The 21324-nt window shown below is 40.7% G+C and overlaps 1 protein-coding gene across 1 annotated transcript; it reads right to left on the minus strand.

The window, feature by feature from the left end:
* Window positions 1-494: 494 nt before the first annotated feature.
* On the minus strand, window positions 495-21323 carry ZBTB37 (zinc finger and BTB domain containing 37). The gene is made up of 4 exons (XM_020798538.3): window positions 21153-21323; window positions 12778-13728; window positions 11458-11557; window positions 495-3551 (listed from the first exon to the last, which is right to left on the minus strand). Exons 2-4 carry the CDS (start codon window positions 13698-13700, stop codon window positions 3063-3065), a joined length of 1512 nt encoding a protein of 503 aa, XP_020654197.1. The 5' UTR covers window positions 13701-13728; window positions 21153-21323; the 3' UTR covers window positions 495-3062.
* Window position 21324: the final 1 nt, after the last annotated feature.

The raw sequence follows: 21324 nt of genomic DNA on the forward strand, positions 1-21324 counted from the left end.
CGGGGAAACATGGTACATGCATGCATTTGTGTGTGCATGCACACATACACACAAAAAATTAAACAGTTCCCTTTTTCATAGTGTCCGCACTCAGATATAACACTAAGCAATGGTTTGGTAACATGAGAACAAGCCATCATGAGGTTTGGGGTGGCACACTACCTTTCCCCTTCCCCTTCTCTTCCATGGTTGCAAGGAGGTGGTCAGAAGCTCCCACTTCTGTTAGATCACCTGCCGTTTAGCATATTTGCTAAGCCAAAATCTTGTGGTCTGGATTTACTGGAAAACTATGGATTATTTTAAAAAGGCAGCTTCATAAATCAGCATGTTTCATTCAACCAGAACTAAGAATGACCATAAACTGTGTTCAGTCTTAGCTGTGGTTTGTTGAAAGAAATCATCGTTACCCACATTCAGATAGCACAACAACCTGCAGTACATCTAAAACTGAGACAGAAGCTTCCAGAATCTTCACAGCTGCGCTGAAAGAGGGAGGGGCATACGTACACTTACAGGTAGCTCAGATTCATTCTCTCACTAAGAAGCAATGGTTTTCATCATATATCTGAATGAGGTCAGTGATATTAGCTACAACTGGCAAACCTCACTGCAAATGAGATTTGGGCAAGAATATTGGCTCCTTCGCATGTAATTAGAAATGATACATTTCTACAGTGGCAATTAAAAAAAACATATCTTTCACAAGCTTTAATTTTTCTGTCAAAACTAAACCCAGGCTTAAAAAAAGAGAAGTGCTTAATGAGTCCAGCTAGGCTAAATAAAGAGGAGTTTTATCAGCAAGCAAGAAAAGGCTGACAGGAACCTGAAATACCTGGCTGCTCCTCAGTTCACAGTATCAGTACAAGAAGAACTTGTTGAAGAAGCTCACAGCTCCATGAACACCACATTCAATATTCCCATGTCAGCTCTTTGCCACTTCATCCTGAACAGATGTTGCTGCATTCTCTGTTTTGGAGGAAACTCTTGTACACTCGTTCGTTATACACCACCACCAGCTCTCAGCAGAAAAACTTTCCCATTACAAGTATTTATAGCATATGTGTAGATAAATAAATGTATGCCTTACAGTTTGGTAATATTTTTAAGGTTCTATTTTTTAAATGCTTAAAATCTTTGTTATAAGTAACTAGAAATATTTTTCAATGCTCTTTAGTGTAAATTGTCTCTTTTTGGTAAATCTGAAAGCTATGACTAAAGCAGCATATATATTCACATCTATTAACCCCCTCGCCAAAGAATAGTGTGTGCCTGTGGATAAGGGGGTGGGTCTCTAGGAAGGTCTTATTCAACACTTTGAGATACTAAGAACTGACCTTTTCATTGGTTTCTTTTCCTATGATCATAAAGAGAAACCACTGGTTACTAGCTGACACCATAAAGTGGGGGGGAGGTGTTAGGGTGAACACCTCAGTTCATTAAAAAAAAAAAAGAGCAAATACTTATCTGTTTCATTCATTCCTCCAGTCAAACATGATTTAAGAAAATATCCTCATTTTTACAAGGAAAACCTGTTGCCTAAGCAGGCTGGATTGACCCAGTGTTTGTACAAAACCCAGCAAGTTTGCCATAAGGCCATCTTTTTCTTCCCATAATGTCTACTTTGTTTTTCTCCATTTTAAACTACCTCCCCCTCTTTGCAATTTCTGTTAAATCTATTGCCATTCATCAGCAAATTTCCTGCAGAAATCATCTGCAGCGCCAGCAGATGTGTGGCTCTTTTATTCTCTTTTTTTGTACTTCCATAAAACTCAAGACCAAAGCAGAGTTTAGACTGCTGCACATCTTGCTATTATCAAGAGATTTTTCTCTCCTGCACCTATATCCTTTCACTTACAAGCAACATACTGGGGAAAATGAGATAGGTGCATTTTTTCTAGATTTGGCAGCTGAATTCTTATCTCCCCAGCAACTTCATACAAAAAGTAATACTGGCACAAGGACTTCTCATTGCTCATAGGACACTGGAAATTTTATCCTCCGGAATTATTAGTAATGGAGGAGATTTTTTCCCATTTTTATATAAAAATATTAAACAGGGAGACACTCACAGATAGATAAACCATGATTATGTTCCCCATTAGTATTAGACTATTCTGATATACAAATATTGCTGTTATATTAGATCAAGTGCAAGGGAGGCAAATGATGACCTTTGGGACAAAACTTCTGTATTAATTCATTCATCATGACTGGAAATGTCACTCTTTTTAGTCTTTGCAGTGCACAAAAACTAAGGAGGAAGGGCAAAGTGTTCTGCGCCATCTGCATTTTGCAACTGAAAATATCACCCAAACTTGGCAGTGCCAAACAGCCATTACACTCTTTTTCAGTAGCTTGAATATTTAAATATTGTTGCCTCTAAAATACTGCTCAAAAGATTGCTAGCCTCATAACAAACAGTCAAGGCCACACACCCTAAATGGGCAAATTCCCCTCCATTCTCAAAAGCCCTTAAGCAATGGGTCAGTTTCTAAAAAGACACATCAAAATAAAATGAAACAAAATGCAGTCAGGCCAGGCAGATTATACCAGGACATCCATTCTTCGTAAAACAATTAACTGGGAGATAAGTGGGAAAATATATGAGGGAGAAGAACCAGTTCTTGAGCCCGCGACACTACAGTGGTACAACCACTGTGATAGATACAGATGTCGATGTCCTGCACTCACTGCAGCTGGACTGCTACAGCCCATAAATAACAGTGCCTGTTGCCAAGAAATTTTAAAAAACTGTATTTCCTTTATCATTACCAAATACGTTACTATTTTTTAAAAAGCCACCCCCTTCTAACTGTGAATCCCTGAATCAGAGGTTAGTTGACTCAGTTTGGTTTCCTCCTCCTCAAGAAGATGAGAGGGGGGGGAAGGAGGAAACTTTTAGCACTTTGTTTTTCTATTCATCTTTTCTCTTTTGGCAACATCTCAGGAGCATTTCTGTCCAGCCACGACATTGCACAAGTGAAAGCATGAGCTCGCCCTCCCAGTGGGGTTTGCGTCGAGCTTGAGAGGACCTCCCTCACCCATCGATCTGGCCTTTGGTCTCAGTCTGGCCCCGTGGTGGACACAGATCCCTGTGCTGTCTCCCCTGCCATGCCAGCTTCCTCTCGAAGTGGAGACGCCTCCTCGGCCTGCCCCCTTGAGGTCACGGTGGTCTCTGGGGAGATGCTATGAGGCCCCTCCAGAGGCATACATCCCGGGTGGTTCTTACGAAAGTGCTGGTTGAGGATGGCCTGGAAGGGGAAGCTTTTCCCACAGACGTGACAGTGAAAGGGCTTGTTGCCCGTGTGTTTGCGGATATGGTACTCCAGCTGATCCTTGCGGGTATACTTTTTGCCACACATACGGCAAACAAATGGTGTGATGCCCATGTGGAGACGCATATGCCGGTCCAGGCTGCCCTTCTGGTTGAATGATTTGGCGCAATAGATGCAAGTGAGACGTGGGTTGTAACGGAACCATCGCTCAGATACTTCCTGCTCGCGCAGATATTCAACGTAGCCACTCACTCCAACTATTGCAGATTCCTCCACCTAGAGCAAAGACATTATGGGGAAGCAGGAGACATGATTATATAATCTGCATGTGAAAGCAGTTTTTAAATCTCCTTGGATCTAAGCATAAGAGAGGCAATGAAGCAGCTCCTATGTGGATCTTAAACTGTTATGTTCACATCTGCTGCCAAGGCAAGATTAAATGGAATATAGCCAACTAGATTTGTTTGTTCTGAAGTCTGCTCCACTTACATATAAAATCCAGAGCCAAATTGGAATAAAAATGTATCCAGAGAGAGAGAGACCGGGGACAGAAGGCTGCACAGAATCCAGGGTTCAGCAGCACCTCATCACATACCCTTTGACAAAGAGAATAAATACATAGGCCGAAATTCTCTTTTGTTAATTATACTGGTGTAACACAAACAGTGTAACTTTCGAAGACAAATTGTCTCAAGTTAAGAGATTACCATAAACATTATCTATTGGATACTGAGTCACACAGCTCAGCACGCAACAGATGTCTATGGTGATGGTGATTTTTTAACTTCAGATGATCACCTCCAAAAGCTATGCCATTTTTGCAACTGCACAAGGGGATGCAGGCGATACATTTTAAAAATTGGATGTGTGTATGGAATTCATGTATGCCACTCCTTGCAGTCCCTTAGAATAAAGGCAGGATTAAAAACTGATATACAGTGGGGTCTCTACTTAAGAACTTAATCCGTATTGGAAGGTGGTTCTCAAGTTGAAAAGTTCTTATGTTGAATCTGTATTTCCCATAGGAATGCATTGAAAACCATTTAATCCGTATCTGCTCTTTTCCGTCCATAGAAACTACAGTGGAACCTCTACTTAAGAACTTAATCCGTTTTGGAATGGTGTTCTTAAGTTGAAACATTCTTAAGTTGAAGCAAAATTTCCCATAGGAATGGACTGAAAACCAATTAATCCGTTCTGGCTGTTTTTTTTTGTTATGTAGAGGTGCGTTCGTACATTGAAGCATTAGTTCCCATAGGAACTAATGCAAAGCTGGTTAATACGTACTCTACCACTAGGGGGAGATTTTTTTAACCTAAGATGACCTAAGGTTAAAAAAAGAGCAGGAAAGGTTTTTTTTCCTGTTCTTATCTTGGATTTCTGTTCTCAAGTAGAAGCAAAATTTAGCAAATGGAGCTGTTCTTAAGTTGGATTGTTCTTAAGTAGGGATGTTCTTAAGTAGAGACCCCACTGTATAATGTACAGTTAAACCATAGCAATCCTCTAACACGATACTGACTCACTGGCCAAAATCCTCTTGCATCAGGACTCAAATGCGATAATTTTGGAGGCATATTCCCGCAGGTTAAGAAATCACAGTAGGTATTATCTGTTGTTCACTGAGTTGCAAAACTGAGTATGCAGGTGATAATGTCTATGGTGATTTCTCAACATAAAGCGATACACCTATCAAAGTTATACCATTTGTGTTATGCTTTGGTAAGTAGGTTAAAGGATTTGGGCAACTGTATTCATTTGAAACATTTTCAAACTCTAAGAAGCCTATTTAAGAAATCAAAGTGTTAACTCCTTATTCTAGTGCTGGCTAGAATGTGACAGAATAAGAATACATTTCTCCCTTCAACAGCGCTGGATATAGGAGTGCCAGACCCCTTGTAGTTCAAAATCTATGTATAACCTATGCCTCCCCAAATGTAACTACTGAGAATGAACAGCTGATTCATTCACACACACACAAGCAGATCTCCCTCAACCCATGTCATCCTCCTGGCATGCCCTGAGAGCACCGGAGTTGCCATGCCAGGAGAAAGGGGCTGGCAAGGTATTGAAATGGGGGCCACCACACCAACAACAACAGGAACTATTGTAAGTCCAACACCCCCCCTTTCTCAGGCCACTTCCTGGAGATGAATAGCAACATAGTATTTACTGAATATTTATTTATTTTTGTTTGCTAGAATAAAATCCATTTATAACCAAAACCACACTGTTTGAACCTGTGCATCTCTCCAAGGGAGAAGTGTAGAACCCTTCAAATCATATCTTGCATAGTTGCACATTGTCTGATGCTAAAGAGTTAATCTATAGATTACTGTGGGTTTTTCGGGCTCTTTGGCCGTGTTCTGAAGGTTGTTCTTCCTAACCAGTCTCTGTGGTCGGCATCTTCAGAGGACAGCACTCTTGTGCTCTGGTCCTGTGAAGATGCCGGCCACAGAGACTGGTGAAACATTAGGAAGAACAACTTTCAGAACATGGCCAAAGAGCCCAAAAAACCCACAACAACCTTTAGATCCTGGCCATGAATGCCTTTGCGAATACAGTTAATCTATTATATATATTATATATATAATTATATATTACAAGAAAACTCCACCCATAATGGCATCCTAATTAAGATTTTTTCTTCTATAACTTGTACATTACCAGAATCCTCTCAACATCATCCTTGAGCAATTCTGTGCATGTTTTTCCACATCTTTGGATCATGTTGAAAAAAACAGGAGAAAGCAAAAAGTGCCAAAAGAACATTTCTGTTTTGGTATTATTTGGATGTACTGGAAGGCAGGGGAGGACAACATGCAGCCTCTTGCCCATTTTTGCAAATCCAAGGTCCTTTTGGGGAAAATGTTCCTGGGAAGGAAGAGACTTGCTGTTCTTGGAATCGTCCAGAACTGCCAATTCTCCTTTAAAACGATATGCAATGCCCACCATTGCTGTAACAGCAGAGAAGAATGACATTTTTTGGTGGTAGTCCATGTTTCTTGTAATATATAATTTATTTCCTTTAATTCTGGTTAAAAGCAGCACTGGATCCTCTGTACTAAAAATTGTAACAAAGGATCTCCAATATGTATTTGCGAAGGCTCCAATATATCATACATTGTATGTAGCATGATTAAAATTTAGCAACAGCAATAGTTAAATGATATAGGCAAAGGACTGAACACCATACGTTCTCTGCAGCACTTCTGCCTAGTGCTGTTGCACAAGTCAAGGCTATGAGAACTGTTTACTGCAGGGACTGGGAAACCAACCACATTCATGCAGAAGTAACTCATGTTTTATGAGTTACTTTTGGAACAAGTTACACTCTGTAGTAACAAGCTGGAATGGAATTATTTGTTTGCTTATAACAACCATTGCTGCAGCTTACTATTTCTTCAACTGAATGAAAATTAATCTATGCCAGCTACTTGTTATTGTTGGTGGTGATGTGATTTGCCTGAGCAGGAAGAAAGGAAGAAAAGTGACGTGGGTGTTTTATGTTGTGCTCCAACTTCCCACTACATCCAGTATGGTGCAATGGAGAGAATGAAAGACTAGAACTCAGGAGACCTGGGTTTGAATCCTGACTCAGTCATAGAAACTTACAGAGATGGTCTTGGCTACCAGATGGGCTTCATACCTATCAATCAATCAATCAATCAATCAATCAATCAATCAATCAATCAATCAATCAATCAATCAATCGTGTGTGTGTGTGTGTGTGTGTGTGAGAGAGAGAGAGAGAGAAAGAGAAATGGGCATATACACAAAAGAGATGCACAAAAGAAAGAGAACTCTTGTATGCACATAAGAGGGCCTACACCCACTTTCCTGCTGCTCTCTTGCCTGTGCTTGTTTGCTTTCTCCTCTTGCCTCCTCTCTCACCCATGCCCATATGTTCACTTTCTCTCCTGCAGCACACCTGCTCCCACCCAAACATATTTATTTTTTCCCTCTCACATGCTCTCCTTCTCTCATGCCCACACAGGTACATAATTTCTTGTGTATGTGCAATCTGGCTTGTCCATGGTCTCCCATGCAAACGTACCTATGCTGTCTCTTTCAATTTTGTGTTCCTCTCCATATCAAAAAAATTAAGGGCTTAATTATGAGGTCATCTTTGGGATTATGTGGAACCAAACAAAGCTAATAAGCAGTACTTCAGTCTCTGGAGTCTACAGCTGGCAGGCAGTGGGTTAGGAGTACATCAGCAAGATCTGTAAGCATTACCCTTCCACAGTGGTTGTTCAAAGTATCTGACATTTGGAGATACCTGCCTCAGAACATGGAAGCTTCATTTACAAATATCTCATATAATTCTTCCAGCCAACCTGCACCCAACTGAACATGGATGAAATTTTTAATTCCTGATGCTTCCTCTGTTGGGCAAGAAGCTGCCAGATTTATTAAAGTCTATGGAAAGGCTTTTTTAAAATGACAATAGAATTTGTTCATTAAATACTCATAAGAAGCCTGTCTACAGTATTCCAGCTAATATGTTATTTTTCCTCAGTGTGTTGGACTACAAATCCCATCTCATTTCCAACAGAACTGTCTATGTTTGTGGGTTGTATTTCAAGATATCAGAAAGTGGGAAGATGAGTGGAAAGATGTCAAGGATAATTTCCTAACCTGGCAGAACAAGGTTTGTATTAATGAGCATCCATGATTGTACAGGTGTGCAAGAATGCTGAATAATGCTGAGTCATGGATGATACAACATCTGCTATGATTGGTTATATGCTAATATGTGTAAGTATATATATATATGTGAAGCTGAACTGATGATGTATCTCCACCACTGATCCATTGCTTTATGTCATGCTGCCACTTGGAATTGCTGTTTCTATTGTAAATATACTTTGGTGGCGAGAGAAGCTGCCTGTGTATGTGTGAGTTATTTGGACTGCCTGGACTGGACAAGACTCTGCACCAGAGACATCAGCTCTATGCACTAACATTGGGTTATGGGTCCAGCGCCAAGGATGCCTGCCATGTGCCAGAGGAGCCGGTGAGTGCCAGAGGGTACTACAGAGGCAAGAGGGTTCAGTCCTTAAATAGAAGAAGTCCAAGAAGGTGAGAGTTCTGCCATTCAGATCCCAGGAGGGGACAAAGAACGGAGAATGGAGATAAGAGGCAGCAGGATGTTTGGGGCAGCAGGAAGGGGAGGTTTTCCCCTAACGAAGATAAATGAAAGGAATTATCAACATGGTCAGTTAAAGCCGAAATGTTGCTAAGAAGGGAGGACTTGTGGAAGACTGTTTCCAATCCCCCCGCTGCGTTAGATGAGGAGGAAGAAAAACAGAATGAAAGGACAGCCAGTTAGTAAATGTACATGGACTGACCTCAGCTAGAGAATGCTGGTTATCTCTGAGACGTATTTATGTAAGAGATACAGCTGGAAGTAAAGTTGCATTGACACAAAAGCTGTATAGAGCGAGGCTTGAACATGAAGAGAGCATGTCAGAGCATTTGCAGAAAATGAGAAAGCTGTTCATAGAGCTTGAACAGAGAGGAATGAACTTCACAGAAAGCCACAAGGTATATGTAATCCTAAGCAGTCTCTCAGAGAACTATGATGTGCTGGTGACAAGCCTTGAGTCCATGCCAGAGAGGGACTTAACCCTTGAGTATCTGACAGGAAGACTGCTGGAGGAGGAGCAAAGAAGAAATGAAAGATCCAAAGTCAGAGTGAGAGATGACAGCCCACACTGGAGGAGAGCTGCTTCCAGAAGCGGAGAGCAGAGCGGCAAGGCTTTGGCTGTGAGACGCTGTTTTAAATGCGGTTCGGAAAAATATTTACAAAGGAACTGCAAAGAAGCTGGCCGCCGGAATGAGAGCAAGAAACAACGGAGGATTTCTCTTGTGCAGGCTTCTGATAACGCCAAGGTCACCACATGAATTGTGGACAGTGGAGCCATATGCCATTTAACTAACAAACTAGACTTATTTTCTCTTTAGGTGCTTCGAAACATAGCTTCGTGAGCCTGACGAACAGAGAAAAGTCTGCAGTGAATGGAGAAGGGATTATATACATTCCAGGTTTGAAAAGGGAACTTTGTGGTGTGTTACTAGTACCAAAATTAGACTGTAATATTCTAAGTATCTCTTGTTTAGGCAAAGAAGGATATACAGTGACGTTTGCTGATAACACTTGTGCAATTAAGAAGGGAAACAGAATTTGTGCTACAGCAAAGCTTGAAAATAATTTGTAGGTGCTTAAAGGAAAGGCACAGAATAATGTAACACATGCTATGATTAGAAATAAACCTCAGCATGACCAGTGTGCACATCTGATGCATAGAAGACTTGGTCATGCTAATTTCAGAGTAATACAAAAAATGGAAAACTTGGCAAAAGGTGTAAAAATGAAACAGTGTAAAAAGCAAAGCAAAGCGTGCTGCTTATATACCGCCCCATAGTGCTTCAAGCACTCTCTGGGCGGTTTACAAGTTAATTATGCAGGCTACACATTGCCCCCCCAGCGAGCTGGGTCCTCATTTTACCGACCTCGGAAGGATAGAAGGCCGAGTCAACCTTGAGCCGGCTACCTGGGATTGAACCCCAGGTCCTGAGCACAGTTTTGGCTGCAGTACAGCGGTTTAACCACTGCGCCACGAGAATTACTTAGATTGTAATTTATGTAAACTTGCTCAGTCGAAAGTACACCCAATAAGCAAAGAAAGCAATACAAACACAGAGACCATTTCAGTTGGTACATGCAGACATAATTGGGCCTCTAGAGCCATCTATAGGGGAGCTAAATATGTTCTATTTTATTTATTTATTTATTAGATTTCTATCCCACCCTTTCAGACAAAGTCTACTCCAGGCGGGTTCCATTAAATGTTATAAACTAAAACAGTTAAAAACAATTCAAAACAATAGTGATTAGTAATGCTTAGTAATGCTCAAGATGGGAAAACAGAGAATTATAATAAAAATATATAGTCATACACATGTAGTTCTAGTCATAGTAGATGACTACATGCATTATTCATTCTGCTATCTAATGAAAAGCAGAGCAGAAGTGTTGAACCATTTCAAAAATTGGGTGAATTTTGTGCATAGAAGATATGATAAGAAAGTGGCTCAACTGCAGACAGATAGAGGGTCTGAATTCATGTCTAGAAAGTTCCAGACATGGCCAACGAACACAGGGATATACCATAGAAAAACGAGTTCCTATTCTCCCTTTCAGAATGGAGTGGCAGAATGTAGGAATGGAGTCCTGCAAACAATGAAAGATGCCCTGTTAGCAGATGCTAATATGAGTCATTTGTATTGGGGTATGGCATTTTTTACTGCAAATTACATAGTGAACAGAATATGGTCTTCTGCCATAGATCAAACCCCATATTATATGTTGTATGGAAAGGACCCTTCCCTAAAACACGTAAGACTGTTTGGGTGTAGTGCCTGGGTGCACGTTCCAAAGGAAATTGGAAGAACAGGGAGACCAAAGGCTAAGAAAATGAGGATTTTAGGGTATGAAAGAGGATCAAAGGCGTATCATTTCCTAGATGGAAACAGAAATGAAGTTATCTCCAAGTCAGCTAGCTTCTGTGAACATGATATCCTTTTTATGCACCCTTTCGCACAACCATACCCCACTAGGAACAAATACACTATTTGCATAGCACATCCAAATGTTCAAAGCATTTCACATGCATAATTGAGTTAAAATTATAATTATATAACTGTATTTTTATAATTATAAAAACTCAGTACGGTATGTCAGTATTATTACATCTCACGTGTATTTTCATTTATACTGGCAGGCTTAAATGCATGGAACTACAACAGTGGCCAATTCCTCCTCACTTGCCTCTATTTCACGTCTTGGGGCACAGATCGCTCACTCATATTTTGTAAAGAGCTATAAATAGTGAAGAGTACTAGTAAAGAGTACAACTTCAGCAAACTTATCTTCCTATACTGTGTAATGCCAGTCGGTACTCTCTATTGTTCTTTTTCATGACTCTTCATAGTTTTTCCTCTTTGCTAGTAATCTTACCTGCTGATCTTGCCAACTTTCTACCCTTGTCATTTCCCATCCTACCCCTATCATTCCATTCAGACTAAAAACCTTTAGGCTGGCTTCAAATGCAATGTGCCCACCTGTAGAGGCCTTTAGAAACAACAATTGTAGCAAGCCCTAATAAGGGACACTCACCTGGGAACTAGGTTGTTTAGGTTCATCCATTCGCCATGGAGACTCACTTTTTGACCTGTACCGCTCACTTACAGTAACCACACTACCAGAAGGGCTAAATCTGCCAATACAAACAAAGATTAATGCTAATTAACATTCATTATACTAGAACTTAAAACGAAGAAAAAAAGAACAAAATGGTTCTTCTCCATCACTGATCAGTAATATGGCTATATACAAATTACAAACTGGAAGCAATACTTTCCAGTCAGATATACAAAACCATTAAAAAAAATGCATACTAGATTGTGTAGAGATGGTGCCTTACCATAAAACAGCATGAGAAGAAGCTGACGATCTATCAGTGAATCTAAGGATATTTCTATCTTCATGATGACTGCCAAGACCTAGAGTTGTAAATGTCTGAAAATTTCCATTTTTTACAGAAAAAACACATTTTTCCTGGGAGGTTTTCTAGAAAAAATGGAAATTTTTGGAAATTTTACGTCTCTACCAATACCCATTGTTCCCGAGGAAGACAAGCCCTTTCGCTTCTCATTTACTTAATAACAATACATTAAGGGCTAGTAGTGTAATGGAGCCAGGCCTTGAAGGCTGAAATTCCCCCGTTTCCCCAGAGTTTAGCTGGGTAAGATAATGGGTTTTTCCAAGAACAGTATATAGCTACAAGCACTCCCTGTTGTAAAGGTAAGTATTTGGGAAAGATTTGGTTTTTAGCAGACAATTTATGGCCACTATTTTGACAAAATACCTTCTCAGTCGTTGATATGCACTGATCCAGTGGTCTGCATATTTGAAATCTCCTTATGGTTATAGGGTCTAACAGAGTGGATAACTACACTTCTAAATTTATTACCATATCACCACTTAGAGGACAGCCTTCCCCAACCCAAGCCCCTCCAGATGTTTTAGACTAAAATTCCCAATAATCCCTGACCATTGTCAATGTTTGATGGAGCTGAATGAGTTGTAGTTCAAAACATCTGATGAAGCAACAGGTCTGAGAAGACACCTGAGAACAGACAGGAGAAATCTCTATTAGGCTTGATCTATCCCACTTTAAAACCTCCATGAGTCTTCTTTTATTTAATCAAATTGAATCACCACATCCTAGAGGACTTTCTATGACTGGACCAGCTGACCTTTCCTGAATTTACTGCAAATTTGAGCCCCCTTCTCTTTGTTTTTATACTACAAGTTCTAACAAGTTGGAATCAAGCTTGAAAAATGCTGCCCGTAGATAATGCAGTTTTAACAACACTCTCAGAAGTGAACCAACGTAAAATAGTAACAAAAACAAAAGTAATAGTAATAGCTCACCTGTCAATCTCAGTGCTGGTTGGCCTGGCTACTTTTGCTCCTGAAGAGCCTAGGGTGTAACTTTCCTGCCCCATTGATCCATGGCCTGTGGTATCAATCACCATGGCAGTCACTTCCTCAGCACTACTCCCATCTTCTCCAGAAGGCTGATTCTCTGTCCCCAGCCACTCCTCCAAGTTCTCCGTTTTGATTCGTACTGCTCCAAGGACTCGGACATCATCATCACCCTGCCCACCATGGTCTGCCATGCCAGTCTCCACATACCACTGACCTGCTCTGTTAATCCTCAGTATGGGCTCCCTGCTCTCCACGTCTGAGCTCTGCTCAATTATCTGAGGGCTTGTAGACTCCTCAGGAGGACTGAGTTCCCGAATGTCCAGCACTGTGCTAACCTGGCCCATACGGCTTCCTTTTGGAGTGCTGTGGTGTGGACTCAGAGAGCGATTCAGTGATGGGGAAGCCCGATGAGACTCTGGAGGCCTTTCTTGATGCTTTGCCCTTGTTTGGCTCAATTCTGCTTCAACCTCAGCCACATTAATTTTGAAATGAATGCCCTCCAAGATCTGTGTACATTTATCTATAATGTGTTGCATCTGCAGGAAACTGGCTGCGGTCAGGTAGCTTATGATATCGGCCAGCTGGAGGCATATTCGGCCCGTGTAGCAAAAAGAAAGGAGCTGCTCAAATACCGTGGGGTTCTTGATGACAGAGATGGAGACTGTGCTCATCTCATTGAGTGACATGTGGTCCCGGAAGTAAGGTGAGCTAGCAGCCAGCACCACTTTGTGTGCCCTAAAGGCTTGGCCCTGCACATTGACCACTATGTCACATAGCCGGCCCTGCATGCGAAGCTGGTTGAGGTGGCTCAGAACAGAGTTGCTGAAATCGGGAATCTCCAGCTGAATGTTCCCACTCTTCTCCATGACGACTTCAGCTGCAAATGGAGCAGCCCTAACAAAAGAAAAGGGCACCAAAGGCAGTGTTAGAAAGGGTTTCTCTCTATGCCTGCTCTTCATACTACTGGAGAACAATGGGGACCCCAAAGAGTTAATTCTCATGTGACAGGGCTAAAAACGAAAATACATTTCAATATAATTCACCAGAGAGTAAGATCTACAGAAGTCACTTGCTTCTCAAAATCACTTGATTAAAACATAAAAATAAAAGGTAAAGCAACAAAAACTGCTGTATATATATTATAGCTACCTCAAACCCATCTCTCTCCATCTAAAAGAATATAATCTGAACTTTCAGTCTCAAATGTATGCTTTAATAACTACATAACAATCATATAAAATGTAGTTTACTTCTGCCTTGCATGTGTGTGTGTGTATGTGTGTGTGTATACACATACATACATACATACATACATACATACATACATACATACATATATACATACATATATACATATATATATATATATATATATATATATATATATATATATATATATATATATATATATATACACACACACACACACACATACATATACATACATATACATACATATGTTGTTGTTGTTGTTGTTTAGTAGTTTCCGACTCTTCATGACCCCATGGACCAGAGCATGCCAGGCCCTCCTGTCTTATTTATTTATTTATTTATTTATTTATTTATTTATTTATTTATTTATTTATTTATTTATTTATTCTATTTATATCCCGCCTATCTAGTCGATTAAGACCACTCTAGGCGGCTTATAACAAGGGGTACAACAATGAATAAAAGCAGTTATTACATAAAAGTCTTCCACTGCCTCCCAGAGTTGGGTCAAACTCATGTTGGTAGCTTCAATGACACTGTCCAAACATCTCATCCTCGGTCGTCCCCTTCTCCTCTTGTGTGTGTATTATGCACTATCAAATTGGAACTGATTTAAAGTGACAGTAAATGGGATTTCAAGGTAAGTGAAGTATTACAGGGTTGATTTTATCAATTCAAGCTCCCCATCAGCCGCAGCCATTTCCATGGTCAAGTGGAGATTCAAACCCAGGTCTCCTGAGTGCTAATTTGTTAGTCTATCAACTACACCACAGTGGGTAACCAGATTTTCCTTCCTCCCAGATTTGTTTACTAACTAATTACTATTTATTTTCACCAGCTACTACCAATGTATACTATTTGTCTGTACCATCTCCTCTACTGGTATCTTGGTATGAATGAGATGTGCACAAGAATAATTCTTGTCCAGGTGACATTTCTTCCAGCAGAGCATGTTCAGATGCAATTATTAGCAGACTGCATGTGTTAAAACACTGAAGAGAGTAATAGTCCAGATAACTGTTCAGGTTACAGAAAATGGGCTGCAATGTCTGACCATGAGCAGCCATCTGTTAGTAGAGACTGAGCAAACAATAAAGTAGCAATACAATAAACTGTAACCAATATACATAAACCACATAATAACTAGTTTATTTATTCCATGTCCTATGGGGAATTGAATACTTACATATTTAAAATATTTTTGCCCCACCTATCCCCTAAAAATGGATCTGAGGCAGGTTACATCATAAAAAAGAAACAATATTTTTTTCCAGCTGTTAATAAGGATAGAAAAACAAGTCTTTGTGGGCTTATGAAGGCTGCAACCATAACCTCTACATGACTTTCAGACTGTTAACAATGTGCACAATGAGAGGAATGCAAATGTATGCATTTTTTTCAGCACTTTAGCCATAGCGTCAAGAGCCAGTGTAGTGGACCATGTGTTGTGCTAGGACACAAAGGGCCTAGTTCAAATCACTGCTTGGCAATGGAAACTGGGCAGGGCGGAGGGAGGCAGGAGGATGGTAGAACCACTCCTTGAATATCTCATATACTGTACCTCAGTAACCCCATCAGGTTTGCCATAAATCTAAAGTCACTTAATGGCACAGAATAATAACCGCAGTGTGGGAGTACTGCTACTTTTCCTGCTGATAAATGTAACTTAGACAAGATAGGAAACCTTGATGGAGTTCTAGGACTAGAGAGGACAAATATTTACTCTTATTCCTATTTACTCAGGTCTCTGCAACCCATCTGGTGCCACTCGCCATCTGATCAAAACCAAAAGAGCGTGGGTGTGGTACATGGTGCCAATGTTCACACAACATGACGCTATATGCAAATAAAATACTGCACCTAAGAAGTATAGTGTGGATAAAGAAAAATGCTTACATTGCTACTAACTAAAGTTTTTGAGAGTGGGAAGTAAAATTGTACACTTGTCCATAACCTTTCTCTGAAGCAGGAAAATCAACGAAGATTCCCATGGCAGTCTTAACAGATTAATACAGCTTTCCTTCACAACCACTGTTATTTCCTATCCCTTTTCCACACCATACTCTTCCCATAGCTTAGTCTCCACAGCCAAAGACCCCTAAAAACACTGTCAGGTATACAGTGGTGCCTCGCTTGACGATTACCTTGTTAGACAAGGAAATCGCTTGACTATTAGTTTTTTGTGATCGCTAAACGATGACTGAATGGGCTTTTTTCGCTTAATGTTGATCGGTTCCCTGCTTCAGGAACTGATTTTTTGCTTAACGACAATCAAAAACAGCTGATCATTGGGTTTCAAAATGGCTGTCCTCTGTGTAAAATGGCTCCCTGCTGTGCTTTAGGATGGATTCTTTGTGTTACAGGCACCAGAAAATGGCCGCCCTATGCTGGACGCTGAGGTATTTCACACATTGGAACACACCGAACCGGTTTTCAGTGCATTTCAATGGGCTTTTTCATTTCACTTAACGAGGATTTCGCTTAACAGTGATTTGAACGGAACGAATTATCCTCGTCAAGTGAGGCACCACTACAGTGGACCCTCTACTTAAGGAATTAACCTGTATTGGAACGGTGGCTGTAAGTCGAAAAGTCTGTAGGTCGAATCTCCATTGACCTACAATGCACTGAAAACTGATTAATCCCACAGCTAACAGTTTTTATTCTATTTTTGTTCCAATTTGGTTTTTTTTCTGGTCTGTAGGTTGATTCTCCGGCTGCAAGTCGAATCTAAATTTTGCAGCCAGAGAAGTCTGTAACTCGAAAAGTCTGTAAGTCGAGCCGTCTGTAAGTCGAGGGTCCACTGTATATTTCACACCAAACCAGGACGTTTCCTTCTGATGTTAGAAGTGTGGACCTCATTTTCAAACTGATGTACGAAACAGGAAGCACAAAAAAAGGAACTACAACAGTATTGTTAGGCACTGTATAAGAAACCTGCTTAACAACACAAACAGCTAAAAAACATCCATCTAAATATAATACCATTGATGTAAAATTATGCCACTTGATATAATTAGGTTAATTACAGTATTTGATTTCAAAAGATATGATACCAACTATACTAATCCTGAAAGCAAAGCCTTGCTGAAATGATCTCTGAAAAACCTGTGGAATTTGTGTTAACTTCTGAGGGATAGCATGATTTGTCGATCCAGGAGGAGTTCAGGCAGACAAAGTGTTCAGGTTATGGCAACAATACGTAACAAGCAGGGTTTGAATAGGAACCTTGCCCTTCATCTGTCACTTTTTATAGCATCTGCTGTTGTTTCTGCTTTATTTTATCAGTGCATGACAATGCGGAGTAGTGGCTCTTATTTTTACTAGTTTTTGCATATTTTTACAGCTTTTACTTATTTTTACTAGTTATCTGATCTTAAATTTCTGAGATGATTTATATTTTATTGGTAATATTTTACTATTTATATTTATTTTTTGTTTTATAGTCAGCAGAGACAAAGTCAATTGGGGCTCCTATACTTTGAAACAGTAAGTTTAATTAGCTTGTCATTAAATGGTAAAAAGAATTGTACTGTACGTGTAACCCAGTATTAAAAACCCAATATGCTTTATCATCACAACTTTCTCAATCTGTCTTGTCACTTCTTTTAGGAAAACAAACAATGCTGCCCCTCCCCCAACATGGCCCATGCATGATCCACTTGCAAGTCCTGCCGCTTCCCAGAAGAGCAATGAGCTAGCTTATGTGAAATAACACACGGTTAAGATTGAAAGATCTCATCTTAATAAAATGGATAAATGTGATGATACAGGATATCATTATCTTGTAACAGTAGTTGTACATCAGCCTTTCCTCAACTGGAGGTGACTGATAAATACTAACATTCCTTTCTTTCCTCTAAAACCACATTTGTTTGTTTAAATTCACAACTTCACATTTCTTGAAGTCCCGGGACAGATAAATTGGAGCTTTCAGGGTTGCTAGGCATACAATGAATAAAAATCAGAAAAGGGTCATGATCTCCAGAACTTATTCAGTACAATGTTTGTACTGAATAAAAAAATAACATAATTGGTTCACTTTCTTTTGGTATCCTTTTGGCAAATGAAATAACTGCACCAGATTACATTTAAACTGGAACAGAAACACACAGATAATTTACTTTGTGATACAGTGGTGCCTCACTTGACAAGGATAATCCGTTCCAGTGAAATCCAGTGTAGAGCGAAATCCTCGTCAAGCGAAATAAAAAAGCCAATTGAAACACATTGAAAACTGCTCAATGCCTTCCAATGGCCTAAATACCTCAGTGTCCAGCGAAGATCCTCCATAGGGCGGCCATTTTCCGATGCTTGTGCAGCGAAAAATCCGTCCTAAAGCACAGCGGGGAGCCATTTTACACAGCAGGCGGCCATTTTGAAACCTGACAATCAGCTGTTTTGATCATCGTAATGCGAAGAATCGGTTCCCGAAGCAGGGAACGGATCATCAGGAAGCAAATTTTGCCCATTAAAAATTTGGTTTGCAATCGCAAAAGCAATCGCAAAAACCTCATCGTCAAGCAGATTCATTATTTAATGAGGTAATCGTTAAGCAAGGCACCACTGTACTATCCTGCAAGGAAGCATAGGCAAAACATTTATTAAAAGGACTGGGGAAAGAAGTGGGTGTAAAATGCAATAAAAGTCCAACAGTATTGTTAGAGAATAAAATATCATTCAACCAGCCCCACAACCCCTTTTAATACACAGCAACGGAGTAATGCAAAAGCAGTGTAGGTAGCAACGGCAATTATAAATTAATGATAACTATCCACTTCTGCATTCATGATTTGTAATACAGACTGAAATAACCAATCCACAGAAGCACACATAGAATCTCTCATAGCCTGCAAAATTATGTTAAAACAGCTGGCAAATCCACAGCATGTAATCGTGATCATTGTTTCCTGGAAACTGCAATCAGACTGAAGGACCTTTCCTTGCTGGTCTTTCTTTGTTATCAATGATATCTCTACTATTTTAAATTAGCTGTGATAATAATGAAGTGTCATCAAGTCTAGTATGATTTATGTTGACCCGTTCCAGAGTTTTCCAGGTAGAGTATTCAGAAGTAGTTTACCATCTCCTTCCTCAGAGGGTTCCCTAAGACTCTGCAGCTCAACAAAAACTAGATAGTTGTTGTGGGTTTTTCGGGCTCTTTGGCCGTGTTCCGAAGGTTGTTCTTCCTAACGTTTCACCAGTCTCTGTAACCGGCATCTTCAGAGGACAGGAGCAGCACTCTGTGCTCTGCTACTCCAGTCCTCTGAAAATGCCAGCCACAAGACTGCCAAAATGTCAGGAGGAACAACTTTCAGAACACGGCCAAAGAGCCCGAAAAACCCACAACAACCATTAGATCCCAGCCGTGAAAGCCTCCGTGAAAAACTAGATAGGCTGGGGATATTTTTCTGGTACCCACAGTGATGAATTGATCTCCCAAATTCCGGTTCCACAGCCAGATAGCTCACTTACTTAGCTGCAAACACAGATAACCAGAATCTTTGTCAAGGGAACAGGTGGTAATTCCTCTAACTTTGTTAGTTAATCATAAGAAAAGCCCAATTAGATCAAGAGAAAAAAAGGAAGGAGGCATTAAGGCCAGGCAGAAAATCTAGGGGAGAAACACTTTTTTCAAAGTGCCTATGTTTATTGACAGTACCCAATACATTTCAAAACTCACTGGTTTCCTTCTTCCAGGGCAAGTGACAAGGGTCATGTGAATTCCCTCAAGATTGTGAAGTGCAATTTCTCAGATGCCAAGCCCAGATTGTGTTAGCCAAGTTCAAACAAAAAACATAAGCCTTTCAAAGAAACATCATTCTCTTTTGGTCTTGCTGCTCACCTGAATCAAACCAAAGATACATTTACTGCAAAATTTTGCACCCCCACATTACGCAGAAAATGCTTTGACCCTTACAGCTACTCCCACAAATCATATTCAGTAACATAGTTCTAAGCCTGAGCCTGTTGCAGGTGAGAAAATACTGTACTCTTCCACAAATTAGTCATCTCCTCTTTAAATTTACCTAATGGGAGGAAAATCACCATATCTTGCAGAAATATATTCTCTATATTAATTGCACATGGTGTGATGCAGTGGTGTCGAACTGTGGCCCTCCAGATGTTCTTGGACTTCAACTCCCAGAAGCCTTCACCACCACCTCTGCTGGCCAGGATTTCTGGGAGTTGAAGGCCAAGAACATCTGGAGGGCCACAGTTCAACACCACTGTGTGGGCTGCCCTGCATATACTGCCAACTGGTTGAATTAGGGGACACTGTATTTGGAGGGGTGGGGGAAGAATTCCACCAAAGAAGCTGGACAAGGAAGCTTTTCTGTCTTTCCATGAAAACCTTCACGAATCCACTTTACACTGCACATGACTGATTTTATGAACTCCTGTCATGTTTCTCTTAAGTACAAGAAGTGATGCACTCAACTGCCAGGAGATAAAAGCTAAAATCCCATGCACAGGTATTTGGCAGCAGATTCCTTTGAACTCTGCTGGAATAATTTCAAAATATATATAAAGACAATTGGGATGTATATGACAGTATGTAACATGTCTTTCCCAAATTCTACCGCTTAACGCTCCACCTTCCCAGTCCTTCCTCACTTCAATTAGGGAGCAGAAAGCACACATCGCACAAAGCATGCACTCTTCATGAATACCGAACCTTTCGAAGCTCTTGACACACGAGATCAATGTGTCAATGCACTCCCAATTAAGAAACAGGAAGGATACGGGCAATTAAAACACTGGGGGGGTAAGAAGGAACCGGGGAAGGGAGTGGAATCAAAACTAGAAGAAAACTGGCAACCTTTTGGCTGATGGGTGGGCACAAAAGGTTATGGAGAAACCGTTTTAAAGAGCGGCAAACTCCGCTCCCAGCATAACAATCTGGGGCAAATAAAAAGGGCAGAAATTGGGGGGGGGCAAGTAGAAGCCACCCCCTTATTTTAGGGGTACTTCAAGCTACCCAAGAAAGGCTCTCCTCGGGTTCACCTGCTAGCGGCGGGGGCGGGGAGAGAAGACAGGAGAGACAACAGCTCTCGAAGCCTTCTTCCCTTTCCCGAGGGGACCGAAATACACCGTTTACGTACCTCCAGGGGGGGTGGGACGAGCCCGAACACCCTTCCGGAAGCGAAACCCCCCAGAAAAACCACACCCCGGAAGAACATCCCCCCTTCTTCCTTGATTGACTCGTTTTTCCCCCTGCCCTGGCGAAACATTTTTTTGCGTCAGGTAGCCCCACCCAAAGCAAAGAACACACCG

The sequence above is a fragment of the Pogona vitticeps genome, chromosome 4, assembly GCF_051106095.1.
Source record: "Pogona vitticeps strain Pit_001003342236 chromosome 4, PviZW2.1, whole genome shotgun sequence".
NCBI classification, from domain to species: domain Eukaryota; kingdom Metazoa; phylum Chordata; class Lepidosauria; order Squamata; family Agamidae; genus Pogona; species Pogona vitticeps.

What these genes read in the sequence shown, in the direction of transcription:
- ZBTB37 (XM_020798538.3), bottom strand. Translation starts at nt 13,700, where the DNA reads ATGGAGAAGAGTGGGAACATTCAGCTGGAGATTCCCGATTTCAGCAAC. An exon ending in ACCAGCACTGAGATTGACAG is followed by an intron (nt 11,558 to 12,777) that starts GTGAGCTATTAC and finishes TTGTATTGGCAG; the next exon opens with ATTTAGCCCTTCTGGTAGTG. An exon ending in CTAAACAACCTAGTTCCCAG is followed by an intron (nt 3,552 to 11,457) that starts GTGAGTGTCCCT and finishes TCTTTGCTCTAG; the next exon opens with GTGGAGGAATCTGCAATAGT.